The sequence below is a fragment of the Melospiza melodia genome, chromosome 12, assembly GCF_035770615.1.
Source record: "Melospiza melodia melodia isolate bMelMel2 chromosome 12, bMelMel2.pri, whole genome shotgun sequence".
Taxonomy (NCBI): Eukaryota; Metazoa; Chordata; class Aves; order Passeriformes; family Passerellidae; genus Melospiza; species Melospiza melodia.
This window is the reverse complement of record NC_086205.1, coordinates 20,309,796-20,326,813: the sequence shown is the minus strand read 5'-3', so window position 1 is coordinate 20,326,813 and position 17,018 is coordinate 20,309,796. Positions and strand designations below refer to the sequence as shown.

Sequence of the window (17,018 nt, the reverse complement as noted above, 5' to 3'; positions counted from 1 at the left end):
CATGTGCCAGAAATTCAAGGAAGATTTGACTGCTAGGACAATGGTAAATTGCCATCACTGTCAGGGTCCTGTTATATGAGATACATGCCAGTCATATATTTTTTATTCCCTTGAACTGGCATTTCCTCATATGCACACAGATTGTGCAGGACCCCACGACCGCACTGCACCTGTGTGTCTGCTGGCAGGCAGACAATGCACATGCATTTGGCTGCAGGGATTGATGCTTTCAGCCTGCCAGCAATCACTGTGTCCTGACTCTGTTCTTTTCATAGACATGGATGCTCTTGTGCCACGTCCAAAAGTTTTGAGGTACTTCTGGTGGATATCAAAAGTAGGTACATGGTAGGAAACATTATAGGTGGAAGGGAAAAGTACTTTTTTCCTGCCACTTCTTTAGTGCTATTGGTGTGTGATCAAAAGAGAGGACTGACCTGATTTTCCGCAGTGCTCAGCACCCACACATCCCAGTGAAGCTGATGAGAAGTGCAGGAGCTTAGTGTTTTTGAAATCAAGCCCAGAATATGACTCATAATGCTGTGAAGGAGATACTTGACAACTAAATGAAAATATATACAGATAGAAGGTAGCAAAGCTTTGAACATTTTATTGTGAACTAACCTTTCAGGTGGTGTTTCTATCACAAAGCTACAACTGTTGTATAGCTCTTACAACAGTTTCACTGAAACAATGTTTTCTGTATTTTAACTAGAGAATCCCTGTATGTAAAGTAAACTACTGCTATATGTTGTAATAATCTATATTTTGGAGCAGGTCTTTGCAAGACCCTGACCATGGCTCTGCCCTCTGGAGAGTAAAATTCATTCAGGCTGAGAGTCACGTGTTCTCAACTATTTGTAGTTGATGTTGTGGTCTGTGTGTTGCTGCTACACTGATCCCTCAGTTTGGCTGCATTGCATGTCTGAAACACAGCCTAGATATCGAAATAGCGAATCCTCCCAGGGCAGGGAGGAGGAGGAGGCACAAAGCCAACAGGGCGAGGGACTTTGTCATGCTGAGCAGCCTCTGCAACTGCTCTCTTTGCTACTGGTTTTGCTGGGAGCATGGAACGGAACATTTCTGAAGAGCTGGATTCAGATGCAACAGGGTTATTGTGGAAAAGCCCAAGATTGTGGTTTGTGACACCCACAGCACTGGGTGCCAGTCCTGCTGATGTGTCTTGACCTGGATGAGCGTAGGTAACTCCAGGCTGGAAAAGAAAAACAGCTCATGTTGGTTTTCAGGGGTTTGGGGTTTGTGATGTACAGGTAATTGATACCTTACTAGTTACCCTGCTCCTAAAAGCTGCAGGCCTGCAACCCAAGTTCAAATGTTCCTGACTATCAGGAAGTCTGATTTGCATTGGAACACATGCACAGGAACCCAGGAACACATTTTTTATAGCCAATGATTCATCAGGACCAAATTCTGTGATATATGATCTTTCAGGGCCACCTGCACAGCTGGTGAAACATTCAAGACCAGCTGTCTCATTTTCTCTTTCATATACCTCTTAGACAGCTGATTACTGTTGAGCTACCAAGAGCTGTTGTCCATAGGAAGTATCCAACCACCACCTAGTCCTTCTGAGACCAAATGTGAGCTAAAATACCTGGAGAGTACTCAGGTCGAGTGCACGTTTCCCTCCCCTTGCTACAGCAGTGCAGGGACAAGGTCCCTGATTTCAGTCATGTCTAAGGACTAAAAGCCTCCAGCCCCACAATGCTGATTTCTGTTTTACATTTATCTGCCCCATCCCTTGAGCAGAGTTTGGTTCCCTTTGCCCTGACAGACATGTGAATCTCCCAGATGGTCAAGAGGGCAAATTGTGTCAGGCATGGATGGCAGACATGACTTAAATCTCAGCACAGAAATCCATAGGATAATCAGGAGCTACCTTACCTTGGCTTTTAGGATACAAAGTTAGGTTATCACAAGTGGCTAATGCAGTCTATAGTGAAAAAGTAAACTCAAGATGATGCCTTGTAGCAGTACCAGTAGGCTAGGATACCCAGGAAAGCAAGGGAGTATCTGGAGCTGGTACCTGATGTCCATACAACTGGCAATCCACCTGAAGGTCTTGTGAGGGAGCTTTTACCATCACTGCTGTGCAGAAACCAAAATTCTGGCAAAGCAGAACACAGTCAAGAGAAAATAGTTAGAAAATAGAGGGAGGCTGCATCAGAACTTTTAATTTCAGCACATTTAGAAATGGCTACTTGTTCTCATGTTCTATCTGAGCAGTAAAATGCTTGCATTTTAGCCTGCGGGGCTTAAAAAAAAAAAAAAGCTCTTTAAATGTATAAGCAGCAAATAAGGGAAACTCCTGTGTTCTTCTACAGTAAGATCTTTTGTATGTCTGGATATGAGGGAGGGAAAGAATATATTAGAATTTAGGTAAAGAGCTCCCACCCCCTAAAACTGCTTAGGACTCAGTTTCATCAGAAATAGAAGATTTTTAACATGGTAAAGTATACAGTATAATTCTCAAGAGCATATATATCAGAACTGAGTGCACTGGAATTGTAGGAGGAGGAAACAGTCTGTTTGGGTTTTTTTTTGACTGTGAACTGTTCAGTACAAAGAGCCTGATTTTCTCAGGTGCTCATTTTAAGAATAAACAATAATATATAGTCTATTCATTGAAAATATTCTGTCTCTGGTCCTCAAGCCTTTTTCAAATGTATTCAAATCCTTGAGAATTCAGTCCAGATACCTCAGAGAAAAGAGATAGGTGTGATATAGCTTTAAGAATGACATATTGAAAAACATATCAGGATGGTACACATCTCTTGCACTTTGATCCCCACAGGGGTCTATTCCTGCTCCAGTGCAAGCACATCCCAGCATGATGCTGCTTTTCCACCTCAGAGCTGGGGAGCTGGGGCTGATGTCTGCCATACTCACAGACTGATCCTCAGGCAGCAGCTGACAAGCCCCCACGTTGGCTTTAGCTTCTTGTGCAGAGCAGTTTGTGGCACCCACAGCAAACTCGGTAACAACAACGTGCCCTGGGTGATACTGATAAAACAGGGAAAATGTTTCACTGACTTTGCACTCAGAAACTGCAGAGCTGCTGAGAAAAGATAAAAAGCAAATGTTGTGGCTTCATCTCCCACTGGAGTGAAAGGGAATCCTGTGGCTAAAATGGCACATAATAGTTGGGAAATTAAAAGCAAATCAGGAGGGCAAATTAGAGCAAGCAAATTGTGTCTGTTTGCAAACATAACTAGGTAGCAGTGCACAATTACTGTAGATGAAATATTATGTTTACATGAAAGGCTAGACATAGCTGTAGAAATCACCTGTATTTTGGCTCTTCCAATCTCGAGGAGTCTGAGGTAAGAATCAGTGGTTTTGCTGTTGTAGTCATTGAGTGCAGCTGACACAGTTTCTAACACCTCTGTGTCATTCATTCTTGCCAGCAGTGGACAGTCAGGGCAGACTTTGAGAATGTCTTCACTGGAGTCTGCAGGAGGAATAGATCATGTTTTGATCAGATTGCAAATTGTTTAGAAAGGCATTATAGGCCTATTCAGTAACACAAAGCACTGTTTAAAAGCCTGTCCCAAATTAAAGTGGCAGGAATTTTTCCAGTGCAGGCTATAGATGGCAGTGTGTCACACGACTTGGCCATTCAAATCTTTCTGTGGACTTCAGTAGCACATTTTATATGTTCTTACTCAGTTTTTAGAAAATTTTCTTTCTGGAAATCTGTGACAGCAGTGAAAAGGTGCTTCAGCTCACACAAGGAATGGTAGAAAAATTAAGATACTTTACCTCATTGGAGTTGCATTTGTTATTTCAGTCATCAGTTTTGACAGTAGTACTGAAGACATCTTGTACAGAGCAAAGAGATCTCACACTGAGCAAGCAGAATAGACATTCTGCTTTCCCATGGCAGTATTGAAAATGCTGGATTTAATAAAGAAGCTGCATCTGCCAATGGCACTCTGATGACCAACAAGTGCAAGTAAACTCAGACCAACAAGGAATCAAATTCTTAAGGTTAAACTGCTGACTGAAAAGACTCAAATCTGGGACTTGCTCCCCAGTTAGTCTTATAGTATCTTAGTTGTCACAGTAAAGAGGAGCAAAGAGAAACAGTGGGTTTGTAAGGGAATGAAACCAGAAAAGAGGGCTGGATTTAGAAAACCCATTAACTGTTGTCCTTTATGCCATATTTATACCCAGGAGTTTAGAATCAGAAAAGCCACTGAACTGTAACCACTGCTATAAAAATACTCCAGCCTCTAGATTCAAATCTACAGAACAAAGCCTTTACCTGCATGTGAGTGGCATTTGCTAGCAAGTACAGATAATACCCCATCCACCTTCTGCAGTTTAACATCACAGTCACCCTCAACTGCCTAGAGAGAGACAAAAATCAAAGGGTTACATTGTTGGATTTTCTGATAAAGGGCCACTAAATTCAAAAGAACAGATCCTGGCTGACCATTCCTGGCAACATCAGCCTGATGGCAAAGGCACTGCTAGGCATGTCCTGATGTCTGTGATTTTGTAAAAGGCAGATCAGAGCTACAGAATCTGGATCCAAATCTGGATCTCAAAAGTATCAAAAATACCAGGGTAGCAGGATTGTGGACATTAAGTACAGGTTTGTCTCTCATATAGGGCAGAGAATATGAATACTTATGAATTAAGACCTTCCACAGAGCTCTTTGATAACGTTCTCACTAATCTCAGCTGGTCAGTGGCCATGGTAACAGCAGAGTGTGCTGCCTTGTGTGAGCAACGTGATCCAGCAGGGAGGAGATGTCAAAGGCAAAGCTGGAGTCACTGGGAAGAGGGAACAGTTAGAGTTACCTCCCCCCCGATGGAAAATAGAATCTGAGCCCTGATGAATACAGGGATAGATCATGATTCATATTTAGTGAGCTCTGTGAATTGGGCCCCATTCTAGAAACAACAGGCTCAGACAACATTTCCACTGCTTTGGTCAGGAAAGCGTCTCACAGCTGGATAACACTTGCATAAGAACAAAATATCTGAGGCCAGTAAATTCCAGCTGAGCAGTGCTTCAGAGGCAGAACCCTGTCTGAAGGAATAGCTCGTCTGCAGTTGTAACTAGGAACAGAAGCCTTGGTGGAACTGCAGCAGGTAACAACCCACATGTAGCCAAGGGAAGGGTATTTTTGCACACACTGACAGCCTGCCCTGTCTGTGGTTTGCAATGAGGCAATGACACGTGGGCTGAGTGAATCTGGAGCCCCTGTAGAAGGCCCCAAGGCATTCATGGACTGTGTGTGGGATGTTATGTTGGCAGAGATCTGTCCTCTCCAGATAACAGGACATGAAAGAAATCCAGGAGTGAAGTCCTTCACGACATGAAGGCAGTGAAGTCAGCAAGGATGTTACAAGTGGTTGGGTGGTTAAAGGCTGTTACAAGGATATGACATTAGCTTGGGAATCTGGTGATAGCCTGGCCTTTGGCATCAACATATTGAACATGCACCTTTGGACCCAGCTGGTAATGTTCAGATACTCACATGTTCTGCAAAGCTCCTCACTGAGCAATTTGCAAGAGGTGTAGGGCTGAGAACAGGGCACGTGGTCTCCAGTAAGTCAAGTTCAAGAAATATGATGTCATTATTTGGCCCCTGAAAGGAAAAAAAATAAACCATTGGAATTGATGTAATTTCTTCACAAAACATCACCAGATTTCTTCCCTGGGGCTGCACTTCCTCTGTTGCTCACTATCATGGGTAGCTCCAGGTATACAGCAGAGTAAATGAAAAGGTCTTTACTTTTAACTTTATAAAAGAGCAGGACTCCAAATCTGGAGTAAGTCAAGATAATCACACTGAGTTTATTCCAGCTAATAAGGAACAGGCTCATAAATTTGGCAAAGTCAAGCTTGTATGAAGTGAGTCAGTTCTCTTAAGTTAACTTAATTTTATTTTGTTGGGTAGTTTTTAAAAAAATCAACAGCTTTCTGATGAAAAAAACTTCATGTTTCTATAACCAGATACCAAACAAACCCCAGTGAACATTGACCTGCCTTGTTTAGTGCATTGGAATTACACTGAATTGTTCCAGTTCATTTGCATCTGTAACACAGGACACAGTTCCTTGGGTTCTCTAGGTCCAAGATTGATTCTGATTGAATCATGAGTGATTCCATTTAAACCAATTAAGTCATTTTAGTGTAAAAGCATTAATATGAGCAAAGCAGTGTCACCAGTGTTTTTGTATGGGCAACTCTGGACACACTTCTAATCTCATGTATGTCTGTTGTAGTCTTTTCTAAACTTATCTTTTGGCATCTTCTGTTTCATAACAAGTAGAAAACAGCTATGGAGTTTCACTCATGTCATTGTTTGACTATTTTCCATGTTTTAAGAGAATCAAAGGTTCTGAATTGGCACATACATTGTATTTGTGACCTTTTCTATGGCCTTTCTAGATGCCTTCTTTGATAGCAATAGATCTGTGGGAGAATAAGCCACGGTAATTTCCATTTAGACTCCTTGGTAGCTCAATGGGACATTAGGTAAAATTAATGCCTACTACAACATCACAAATAGCATGGAGTTTTGATAGGTATGTGTTTAGCCAATAAGTAATTACCTGCATCTCAAAGATTATCCTCAGTTTTTCTCCAGATTAGCTACTGGGCTTACAAATCAGCACCTGGGATGATCTGCCCTAGCAAACGTGCTGCATTTGTAACCCGAGCTCTTTCTAGCACTGTACAAAAACATCTGAACATTTCTCCCTCCCCCTCTGTTCTGCTCTTTGAGAGATACATTCCACTGACCTGGATTCTCCACTGCTACCAGGTGTCCTTGCCCCATTTAAATCAACAGAGCCATGCTGATTTCCCCATGTGAGGATACAGCCCTTGCAGGCCCTTGGTGATTTCCAGGCATCCCCATGTGAGCAGAGTGCTCTGCCTGCAAGCTCCTCACTTACCTGGGGTACCACACGGATATCCTCGATTCTGTTCAAGGCAAACTTGTATCCATGATGACTGTGGCCATTAATATAATTCACAGCAACTTCAGCTGCTGCTTCAGATTCTGGGTCATCACAGCCCAAGGGAGCAGGGGGAGCTGCTGGTACAGCTTTGTGAATTGGAAGCTGAACAAGCAGTATTAAAGCTACTAGTGCCTTCATGGCACCTGAGGAAAACTGATCCCTTTCAGAAATAGAGATCTAAGAATACAGCTCAGATGGTAGCTAGGTAGCGGGAGCCGGGGCCTCATTTATATAGTACATACCTCAGATTTACATGAGCACACGTCTGATATTTGTCCCAGTTCCAAGAAGCATTGCAAACAACAAAAGAGAAAAGTAAATGTTAGGACATCAAGCTGACTGATTAATTTTGGCCAAAGTAAATTTTATCAGGTAGGATATTGCGAAGTCTGCTAAAGCTGCTTAAGAAGAAAGCGTCAGCAAAAATGTAACACAATTTTTAGACACTTCTACCAACCAAATAATGTCCATGTAAGAGGAATGGGATCCCTTCTGTTAAATGTGTAGAGATGCTAGTGCTAATTAAGCTTTCTTGTAAACAGGACATTCTGTTGGGGCCCAAATCTCACCAGACACCAATCTAAATTGTGAGATCAGTAGCATGATAATTTAGAAAATGGAATTTTAAGTAGCTCTAAGGATCACATTCAACAGCAAATGTAATTGAATAGCAACTTTTGCTACTGAATTTATTTGGAATAGGAAATGAGGCATGGTTCCTAAATCCTTTGCATCAGCTCTTTCTTTCTCTAAATAATCTGAATATGTCCAATAGTTCTTGGAGTTTTATTTTGCAAAGCAGGCATCTTGTAGGAATGTTTCTGGAATATGTTGTGCAGATTTGAGGATTTGGCAGAAGATCTTAAAGAACACAAAGTGTTTTAAGGAGGATATAGAGGAAAATTAGCTGCTTAAATGCCTAGGAATGCTGGATCCTATATTATATTTACATTCATAGTGTACATATTTACAAAAGAGTAACGGGATAAAAAAATAATCTATGTAGCAGAATAAAGCATCTATGATGTGTCCAGCATTTACAATCTTTAATTTAAGGTGAGATGACTTTGGCTAGATAGATTCTATCTAGACAGTCTGGCTCAATCAATAGAAATGGTTTTCCTGCAGGGGCTTCAGAGCAGGTTTCTACCATCCATGCTAGGGCAGTGATCAGAACAGTAAAGGTCCCTTTTGGCTTTAACACATCTGAATCTCTGTTGTCATTGTCATTTTTGGAGTCGAGGAACTAGCTGCAGATTTGAGATGAATAGAAGGACTTTGGCATAGTTAGAAGTTGGGGTTTTTTACTTTAGATAATAAGCATTTCTCCTCAGCTTACATGATATTGTGAGAGAGGCTAAAAGTTTTGGGAAAAGAAGCAGTTTTGAGTCATTCCTCTCTCTCCTAGAATCTGTGAGTACAGGAAACACTATAAATAGCAATGGTTCAGTTGGACAGATTACGTGATAAAGAAGGAGAATGGGAAGTGACTGAACAGATTGGATTATTTGCTTCAGTTGTGTGGCATGAGGTGTGTTATGGATGCTAGGATTTGCAAATTGAAGAGATTCACGGGGAAAAGAAAGACTTTTTCTCTCTCTCACATTAAAAAATTGGTCTGAACATGATTTGTTTCTTCTCCATTACTTGAAGTAGGGTTTTTTTGGCATTTTTCTGTTGTGTGGATGATCATTTGTTTTCCTGAGTTTGGCCTGCAAGAATTAAAAAATGAAGGTTTGGTGTCCCAAAAACACACTTTAAATGTTCCTTGTGGGCATCTTTTGAATTACAGCAAATTTATTTAGAAAGATAGTATTTTACTCTTTACCATTAATGCACAGTTCAGTTTCTAACCTGTAAATCCTTTAATTCCCCTTTTCCTTTTTTTGGTCTGAAACAGTGAGGTGAACTTCCATCAGGTGCAGATTAAAATTGTTTTCCACTTGAGTGACTTATAATTATCCCAGTGAAGGACTTAAAATATTATATCTAAATTTTGTGTGGTCATTACTCAGTTTCTTAGCTTACATCTTTTCTACTTAGAATTGCAAATACTGTAGGATGTATAACATTTCTGCAGTCAAGTTCTGCATATTCCTAAATGTAATGTATAACCCAGTTCAGTCAACTTCAGGTTCCAGTTTCAAAGAACAACTTAAAGCCTCAAATAGCAAACAGGATTTATTATCTTCTTTCTTCCCTCTTCATTGTCAGTCACATTCCGTATTCCATTTACCAAGCAGGACAAAAAGGAAATACTTTGAAGCCTTCTGTACCTCTCCTTGGTTCCTCTATAGGCTTACTCAAGCCCTTCCCCTCTTGGTGTCTGTGTGAACTTTCTTTGTGGGCATACAGAGGATAAGAAATGTGCCCACATGATTATTAATGCTCAGTGCAATGTGGAATGTTGGCAGTTCGGGGTGACTTGTGATATGTGGGAGGAAATTTGTGGTTAGTTTTTATGTTTGGAAAAGGAGCTTAAAAATACAATCAGGTAGTTTGGGTACAGGTACTATGACAAAGGAGCCTTTGACATTTTGGGTACAGACTGACACACATCTGCCTAACTATTCCTTCTGAAGGTGGGATTGCTGGTGTCAGCTCCCTGCAGGCCTGTGGCCCATCACGACTGTCCTTTTTACAGCCCCCTCACTGAAGAGGCAATAATTGCAGAGATAATTTCTCATTGAACCCAGGCAGATCTATTCTCTCTCTTTCATGCCTGAGACATAGTAACACATTGTCCTGTATTTGCAGTAGTGGTTGCAAATAGTTCTTACAGCACAAGAAAGTGACCTGAATGCCATGGGCTCCTGCACAGAAGGTGACATCTCAACCCCACTGAAGTGAACGAGTCTTTCACAGAATAGCAGTAACACAGAAGGGTTGACTTTGGAAAGGACATGGAGTGGTCACCTTGCGCAACCCCACTGCACAAGTAGGGAGGGCCACCTTGAAACAGTCATCCAGAACCACCCAGTCCAGGTGGCTTTTGATTATCTCCAAGAAAGGAGACTCCACAACCTCTCTGGGCAACCTGTGCCCATGCTTGGTCACCTCACCGTCAGGTGTGTTTCCTGATGTTCAGACAGAACCTTCTATTTCAGTCTGTGCTCATTGCCCCTGGTCCTGTCACAGGATACCACTGACAAGAGCCTTGCTCCACCCCTTTGCACCCTGATTTTTGGTATTTATACCCATTAAGCCCTTCCAAGCCTTCTCAGTCCCAGCTCTCAGCCTTTCCTCACAGGAGATGCTCCAGTACTTTAGTTACCTTTGTGGCCTTTTGCCACACTGTTTCCAGTATGTCCCTGTCTCTCCTGCATTGAGGAGCCCAGAACTGGGCACAGAAACCAGGTGGACCTCACCAGTGCTGAATACAGGGGAAGAATCACCTCCCTAAAGCTGCTGGCAGTGCTTTGCCCAGGGCAGCTCAGGGTACTCTGCAGCAAGGGAACACCATTGCCTCAGCTCGGTGCCTGCCAGGACCCCCAGGTCCTTTTCTGCCAAGCTGCTTTCCAGCTGGGTGATGCTTTCCACCATATTTTCCTACATGTGCTGCCCTGGGGATTTCAGGATTTCAGACTTCTCTCTGAACTTTGTGAGGTTCCTGTCAGCCAGTTCTGCAGCCTGCCATGGTCCCTCTCAATGACAGCATCACCCTGTGGCACCCCAGTCACTTCTCCCAGATTTGCTCATCATCCAGATCACTGCTGGTGTTACACAGGACTGGAGCCCAGTATTGCCCCTGTGTGGCTTCATCTCGGCTTCATCTCGGCTTTGTGCCACGATCAGCACCTCCAGGCCCAGCTCTTCAGCCAGTTTTCAACCCACCTGAATCCACCTTTCACATCAGTGGTGTGAGGCTTTGGCCCTGGTGAATTAGGTTGCCTGAGAGACTTGACAAGGCTTCACTGTGATGGAAGCAGAAGGAGCTGGGTTTACTGCCCTTGTTATATAAAATATAGTATTGATTCTATGCTCAAAAATTGAGCTCCACTGAATCTCAGTTCTTAATAATTCATATAAACCACAATGGAAAGGTGAGTTGATGGTTTTCTTTTTTGCTTTCTCTCCTTTTTTTTGGTTGGATGCTTGGAACAACTAGCGATGATTGAAAATTTGCTGCCCCTGCTCAAACTCATTTGGAAAAAAAGCAAAGAACCACTTTCCTAGATGTCAAATTGACACCTTCCTGAGCTTAAGATTCAAGCAAATTAACCAAGCAAACAGATAAATATCATCTTTTTAAAGCTTCACATCAAAGTTAAACACTTGTGGGGATTTCTGAGGCTCTCTTTTCAGATTACTAAACCGACATTTTTTGGTAAAGCAGACAGAACTGGTCCAATTCTCTGTACCACATCAAAAGATGCATTTCTGAGCAGTCAGGCATTGTACAGTACTGCAAAACTTAATCACCTTTTGCTTTACACTTGATTAAGTACATTACTTTTGGGTCATCGAGTTCACAAGATATTGGAACATCAGGGCTGTCTTCTATATAGCCATCACCTACTCAGAAACCTGCACGCCAAGGCAAGAAAATGTCTGCAGGGAAAATGTCAGAAAGTTAAAGTCACCAGCCTTGTCAAGGCAGCATATTGCTCTCTTAAATGACAGTATAATCAGCATTTAAAAATAAAGTGTGTGAAAACCCATAGAGGTCTGAGAAAAACCTCAAGACAAATTAGACTAATTGATTTGCATAGTCTTATTGGCCCCTTTCCACTACCTGGGCAAATCTTCAGCAGATGTAAATTGGCTCAGAATCACTTCAGTCCAAGTCCCCCACTCTCCCTATAACAGGAATTTCAGGCTGAAGAAAAACTGTGAAGTATGAACAGTTTTACCAGATTGTAATAGTAGAATATTATATGTAAATTAATTAATATTTATTAAATATTAGAATCTTCAAGAGAAGAAAGGCTGACCATGTGACCTAGTTTGCTCTGCTATTTGCAGTTGAGAAATTTCTTACTGTGAGATATAAAGTGTGCAGACATGGCATCTAATTTGGGAGCCTTTAGTCCTGGATGTCCAGCTAAGATTCCTTTTCAGTGAGCTTTGCTGATCTCAATCTGTTAACCTTTATTTTCTTTTAACTGTAGAATGAAAATAACTATTTTCCTGTTTAATTCTGTGATCTGAAATAACTCACTGAATTTTGTAAAAATGTTTGTTATCACTGGGTAGAAGGATGAATTCAAAACATTAGAGGAATCCAAGAGTCAGAAAAGCCAGGTGCCAGTCAGTAAAACCTTAGATAAGACTATTTCCTGGACTTATCAGAAAGGTAGGAAGGTTGAGAGGATTGAAATTTGGTCTTCCAGATTTAGTATTTATTATTTCAGAGATATTTTTCACTGGTTAGAGTTTCTTTTAAAAAACTGTATTGCTTTTATTTTTCTTTTTCTTTGAAAGAGCTTAAAAAGTTGTCAAGAATTTTGAAATTTTTACTGAAATGAAAATTTAAATTTTTGACCAGCTCTCCCAGACAAAGCTAACCAAGTCTATTTTTGTTCTGTTCTCTCTTGTTCATTTTGCTCTTCTATTGTCTATGCCACTGAAATACTTGAGTGCCTTCCAGAAGTACATCAACTGACAAAACTAGCACTTGTTACATGAAAGTCTATTCTCCTTCTCTTCCCAGTGGGAAGATTATATAAGATGTTTTGTCTTAGTGAAGTTTTTGATTGATTTAAATTTTCCTCCCCATTTCCGCATTTTCCCTGCTCTGTGTTTTGATGCTGCAATCAGTAACAGGAGCAGTTTTATGAGTTGAGGGTTTTCAAGCCCCTGATTGACTTACCCTGTATTACACTGACCTGGTATGGGAGACCCCCCCTTCCTAAATTTGTTATACTTTTTTACCCTTTTATTGAGGTCAAAGTTATTTATGTTGCCATGCAACTCTAAACAGTGGGATATTTTTGCTTCAGCCCTGCAGGGATGTCATAGTTCTCTCAGTATCATTCCTGTGCAATTTGATGGGTGTGGGAAAGCTGTGCTGGAGATGGATAGGTGGCAACTGTGAAATCAGAGATTAGCAGCTCTGGAAGGATTTGGGGGGGTTGGCTTTATGTTCTTATGCTATAGTTTGTTCTTGCAGCTTCTCTGGGTGTTCCCCTGATCATTGCTTCATACCAGAACCTAGAACAAACAGAGCAGGATACCTGGGAAGAGACTGCAGGGCTGAACCTCCGGAGCAAACAGTGGATCAGAAGCAGAAACCAGGTATTTCACACTGAGCAAACAAACGCCCTGCAGTCACACTGACCTCTCCCCATCTCCATGAGCAGCAAGGGAATTTCAGCTCCACTCCCTGGGAATTTCAGCTCCACTCCAGTGACTGTCCTGGCATTACCAGAGTGACCACAGACACATGGCTCCAGTTTAAAAACGCAAATTGAAACATGCCACATTAATTCCTGCTACTTACAGGAGTCTTTAAAGATGTAAGTGCACAATTTGTCTGGGTGCTGTCATGTTCTATGACGCTGTTAGTCTCTTTGATGGAGAACTCCACATGATAACTCCACATGCTATCCTCCCTTGCTGAGTTAAACCCTGAAATTTAGTAGCAAGTGTTAGGGAAACCTGCTGTGCTCTCTGGATTCCCACATGCTCAGCTGCAATGACATATTTTTGATGTGAGAAACAAAGTTCACTCTTGGCACTGTAGGTAAGTGCTTTTTCCACTGAGTTTTGTAGAAAAAACTGCACATTCATTCTTGTGAATTCTTATGCTGTGGCAGTCTGAGAACATTTGTTCCCTACTTATGAAATTGTTCCCTACTTATGCTGGGCTACTGTTTTGAAAACAGTGCCTGTGTTTCCATGTGGAGGCTCATTGGCATGAGTGACAGGAGGGTCCACACTGTTCCAGGCAGGGCTAGGGAATGGCAGGTGGGGGATGGCAAATGATATCCTTTCTCACCTTGGAGCTCTCCTTCAGGGGCATGACAAACTCAATCAATATCCCAGTGAGATTTACATAATTCTGACAAGCAAGACAGTCTTAAAAGATTTAACTTATTTATTTTTATTTAGGCAGATGATGAAGTCCTATGGGTTTTTGGTGGTTTTTTTTTTACTGCTACATGTCCCTAAATCACCCATTTAATTCAATCTCTGCTGCCTTCCAGCCACATGGCTAAAAATCTGGAAGTAAGATCGGAAACATGAGGGGGACATTTTAATTTAATAGCGTGGAGGCGATATATTAATAACACATTTGCAACAGGGGAAGTGGGTCTTTCCAAGTCAGTGCAGTTTGAAGGAATTTATATAGACATTCCTGCTTAAGGAGTTGAAATTTTGCATGTTAGACATAAAGTATGGATGACTTTTATGACAACAAAGTTACTACACTTACAGCTCTCCCTGCTTAATTTACACAGCCTCAGATTCACAGCAGACAGGGAGGCCAGGCTGTCAGGAGCAATAAACACGAGGCTCTCTGAGCAGACACACCCGTGCCCAGGTGACCTCCTCCTTAGTGTCTCTGAGCAAGGGAGATGTGATGTGAGCATCATAGGTTGATTAAAAACAACATCCAGTGTCACATTTCTGTGCAGAGCTGCATGTCAACACTTTTTCCCGATGTGTTTGTGAATTTGTTTTGTTATGCCAGAGCAAAGAGAGCTGTAGCTCTGTTTACATTCAGCCCAGAAATTCTGAACCAAACAGTGATGTTAAATGTTGCCAGTTAAAATTGCACATGTAACTGGCTAGTGCAGAACACTGATTTTGTACTCATGGATTTATGAATAAAAGAGGCAAAGAGAACTCACAGAACTGCTTTGGTGAGGCTACAAGGTTCTGTATTTCTGTATTGGGCATCTCAGCCTTTGCCCCTGACATGTCCCCTCTGCTGTTCTGTTGAGCATTGTTCGTCTCAGTAAATTTCTATTTTTTCCATTAGTTATTCCCATTATTCTGTCTCTTGAAGGGAATCTTGGGTCTTTTTGAGTCCTCTTGTCTTACACAACTATTCTGGGTCTACAGCATAATTTTCTTCCTGTCAAATATATCTGAAATCCCTGTTTTATCTGTCACTGTAGCTCAGTATGTTCATGTTACAATGGACTCCATATGATGACTTCCTCTACTATTGGTCCTATTCCCTAAGCAAGGCTGTATTTCATCATTTCTCCAAGTGGTTCCTCATTCACAAGAACATCAAGCTCAATTTTCTCCTTGCATTTGCAAGGCCCTGGCCAAGACCAGACCTTCTTGCTCAACTTTCACCTGGATCTCACCTTGTCCATCCTGCCATCGCCATCTCTTTGAGCCATTCAGCCTTGTCACTGACAGATGTGTCTCTTGCACTCTCTTCAGAAAGAATCCCACTTCTGAGCTGGTCCTTGAGGCCATCACTTCTCTGAGCTCTCACAGGGCCTGAAGAGCTGCCCCTTGTCACATTATCTGCAGTAAAGCGTTACATGACGTTTAAACCTGTTTTTGTTATATGTGTGGCTGCACTTACACTAAAAAAAATTTGGACTTTGTAAGGCAAAATGTGTGAAAACCACCTAAAATTGTGAATTTATCTACCACATTTCTGTTTTGACAGGTATCTTCTTAATCTGCCTTTAAGAGCACACTCTATGCCACTCTAGGGACAGTCTTATCTTCTTGGCTTACCAAAAGCAGTTTGGTATGAAACATTCCTTTGAAAACAAATCTTATTTGATAAGAGGGACTCTTATCTGGCCCCTCCCTAACTCTTGCCTTCATTTTGGGATATGTGAGGAACAAAGGAACCGTCCTGTAGTGCATACACAAGTCTTGCAAATAAGACTGTCCTTGGGGTAGCTGGATGAAAGCCTTTCACTGACAAAAGGGAACATATAATATTTACTTGTTGTAGAAGAGGAAGTGAGGTCTAGTTCATACATTTTGAAACCTTTGAGTTCTTAAGAGAAAGGTTGGTAAAACTGGTGTCAAACATTGTTATTTTTTCTTGTTATGTAACTCACCTATAGCTCACCTGCAGTTTTAAGTGTGCATTAACATGGGAGCATAAATCTTGGCTAGGATTGTGGTGTTGCAACTCCCAGGTACTTTCTGAAAGGAAATAAGATCTTTTGCAAACTTTAGACCAATAAAAATATAGTAGTTGTCATTTCATTAAGTTTCTTGACAATTTATTTGCTTCATTTGTGTGAAGCTTCCGTTTAATGATGCAAGTTAAAGATTCTGGTTTTGAAACAACTGCTGGGTGTTGGTTAGAAACCTTGCAATCTAAAATCCTACTGAGAAGATATTTCCAGAAATAGTAATTTTCTGAGTACAGCTGAAGATGTTAAAGATGATTGTGTAATGTTACATGTGTATTATAGGAACAGGTAAAGACAGGCACTAAGAGGGGATTTTTTTCCTTGAAATTCCCACCTATTGTCAGTGTTCATCTCTTTCTTGGCTTTTGATACAGCCCTTCAAGTTTTTGAGAGTCAGATACTTGGGGCAGGCCCATGGAAATGCCTGGACAGATGGACAGATGCGCTACATGTGCTTTGGGGAGCTAAAGCACTGTTGCAAAGAGTTGCTGGAGACTATTTGTGCACAGAGAAACAAATAACTCATATTCCCAGCTCTGTAATCAAAAGCCATTCTTGGCTGGGGGAGATCTCTGCAACAACATTCTTGCCTCCCCTTGAGAGAAGGAAGCCAATGATTATTCTGTTACCCTTCATTATCATTCAGTGTGGTATAAACTGCCCAGGACTTGAACTCTCAAGTGCCCAGGAGGGCCAGTACATGAATATACCTTGTGTCAGCAGAGGCCATTTCAAATAATACAGATGATGACAGATTGATGTTGGTAGCTCATTAGGCAAAGCACTGACCGAGACATCAAATTCCTTTCAGCGAGAATATGGCTGGAGTGTTTGCTGTTGTGCATTAAAGGAGAGACACATTTTTCTTCTTTGATTTCTCTTGCTTCCTGCTTCCCATGTTTGCATCAGACAGTGCCAGCTATCAGATCTGTCATCATGTTTGACTTTCCT

At 41.5% G+C, this 17,018-nt stretch overlaps 1 protein-coding gene and 1 long non-coding RNA gene across 2 annotated transcripts in view; one reads left to right on the top strand and one right to left on the bottom strand.

Moving 5' to 3' along the window:
* LOC134423807 (uncharacterized) overlaps positions 1–17,018 on the top strand; it is a 117,157-nt gene that overhangs the window by 57,156 nt on the left and 42,983 nt on the right. The gene's annotated exons all lie outside the window — the stretch shown is intronic.
* AHSG (alpha 2-HS glycoprotein) lies at positions 583–7,216 on the bottom strand. The gene is made up of 7 exons (XM_063167201.1): positions 6,937–7,216; positions 5,511–5,621; positions 4,286–4,370; positions 3,306–3,469; positions 2,908–3,021; positions 2,045–2,125; positions 583–1,210 (listed from the first exon to the last, which is right to left on the bottom strand). Exons 1-7 carry the CDS (start codon positions 7,138–7,140, stop codon positions 935–937), a joined length of 1,035 nt encoding a protein of 344 aa, XP_063023271.1. The 5' UTR covers positions 7,141–7,216; the 3' UTR covers positions 583–934.

Bases quoted from the DNA above. Each gene is read 5' to 3' on its own strand.
- AHSG (XM_063167201.1), bottom strand. From the start codon at position 7,140: ATGAAGGCACTAGTAGCTTTAATACTGCTTGTTCAGCTTCCAATTCAC. The intron at 4,371-5,510 runs GTGAGTATCTGA...GTCTCTCTCTAG, and splicing joins TGAGGAGCTTTGCAGAACAT to GCAGTTGAGGGTGACTGTGA. The intron at 3,022-3,305 runs GTGATTTCTACA...CTGTTTTATCAG, and splicing joins TTGGAAGAGCCAAAATACAG to TATCACCCAGGGCACGTTGT.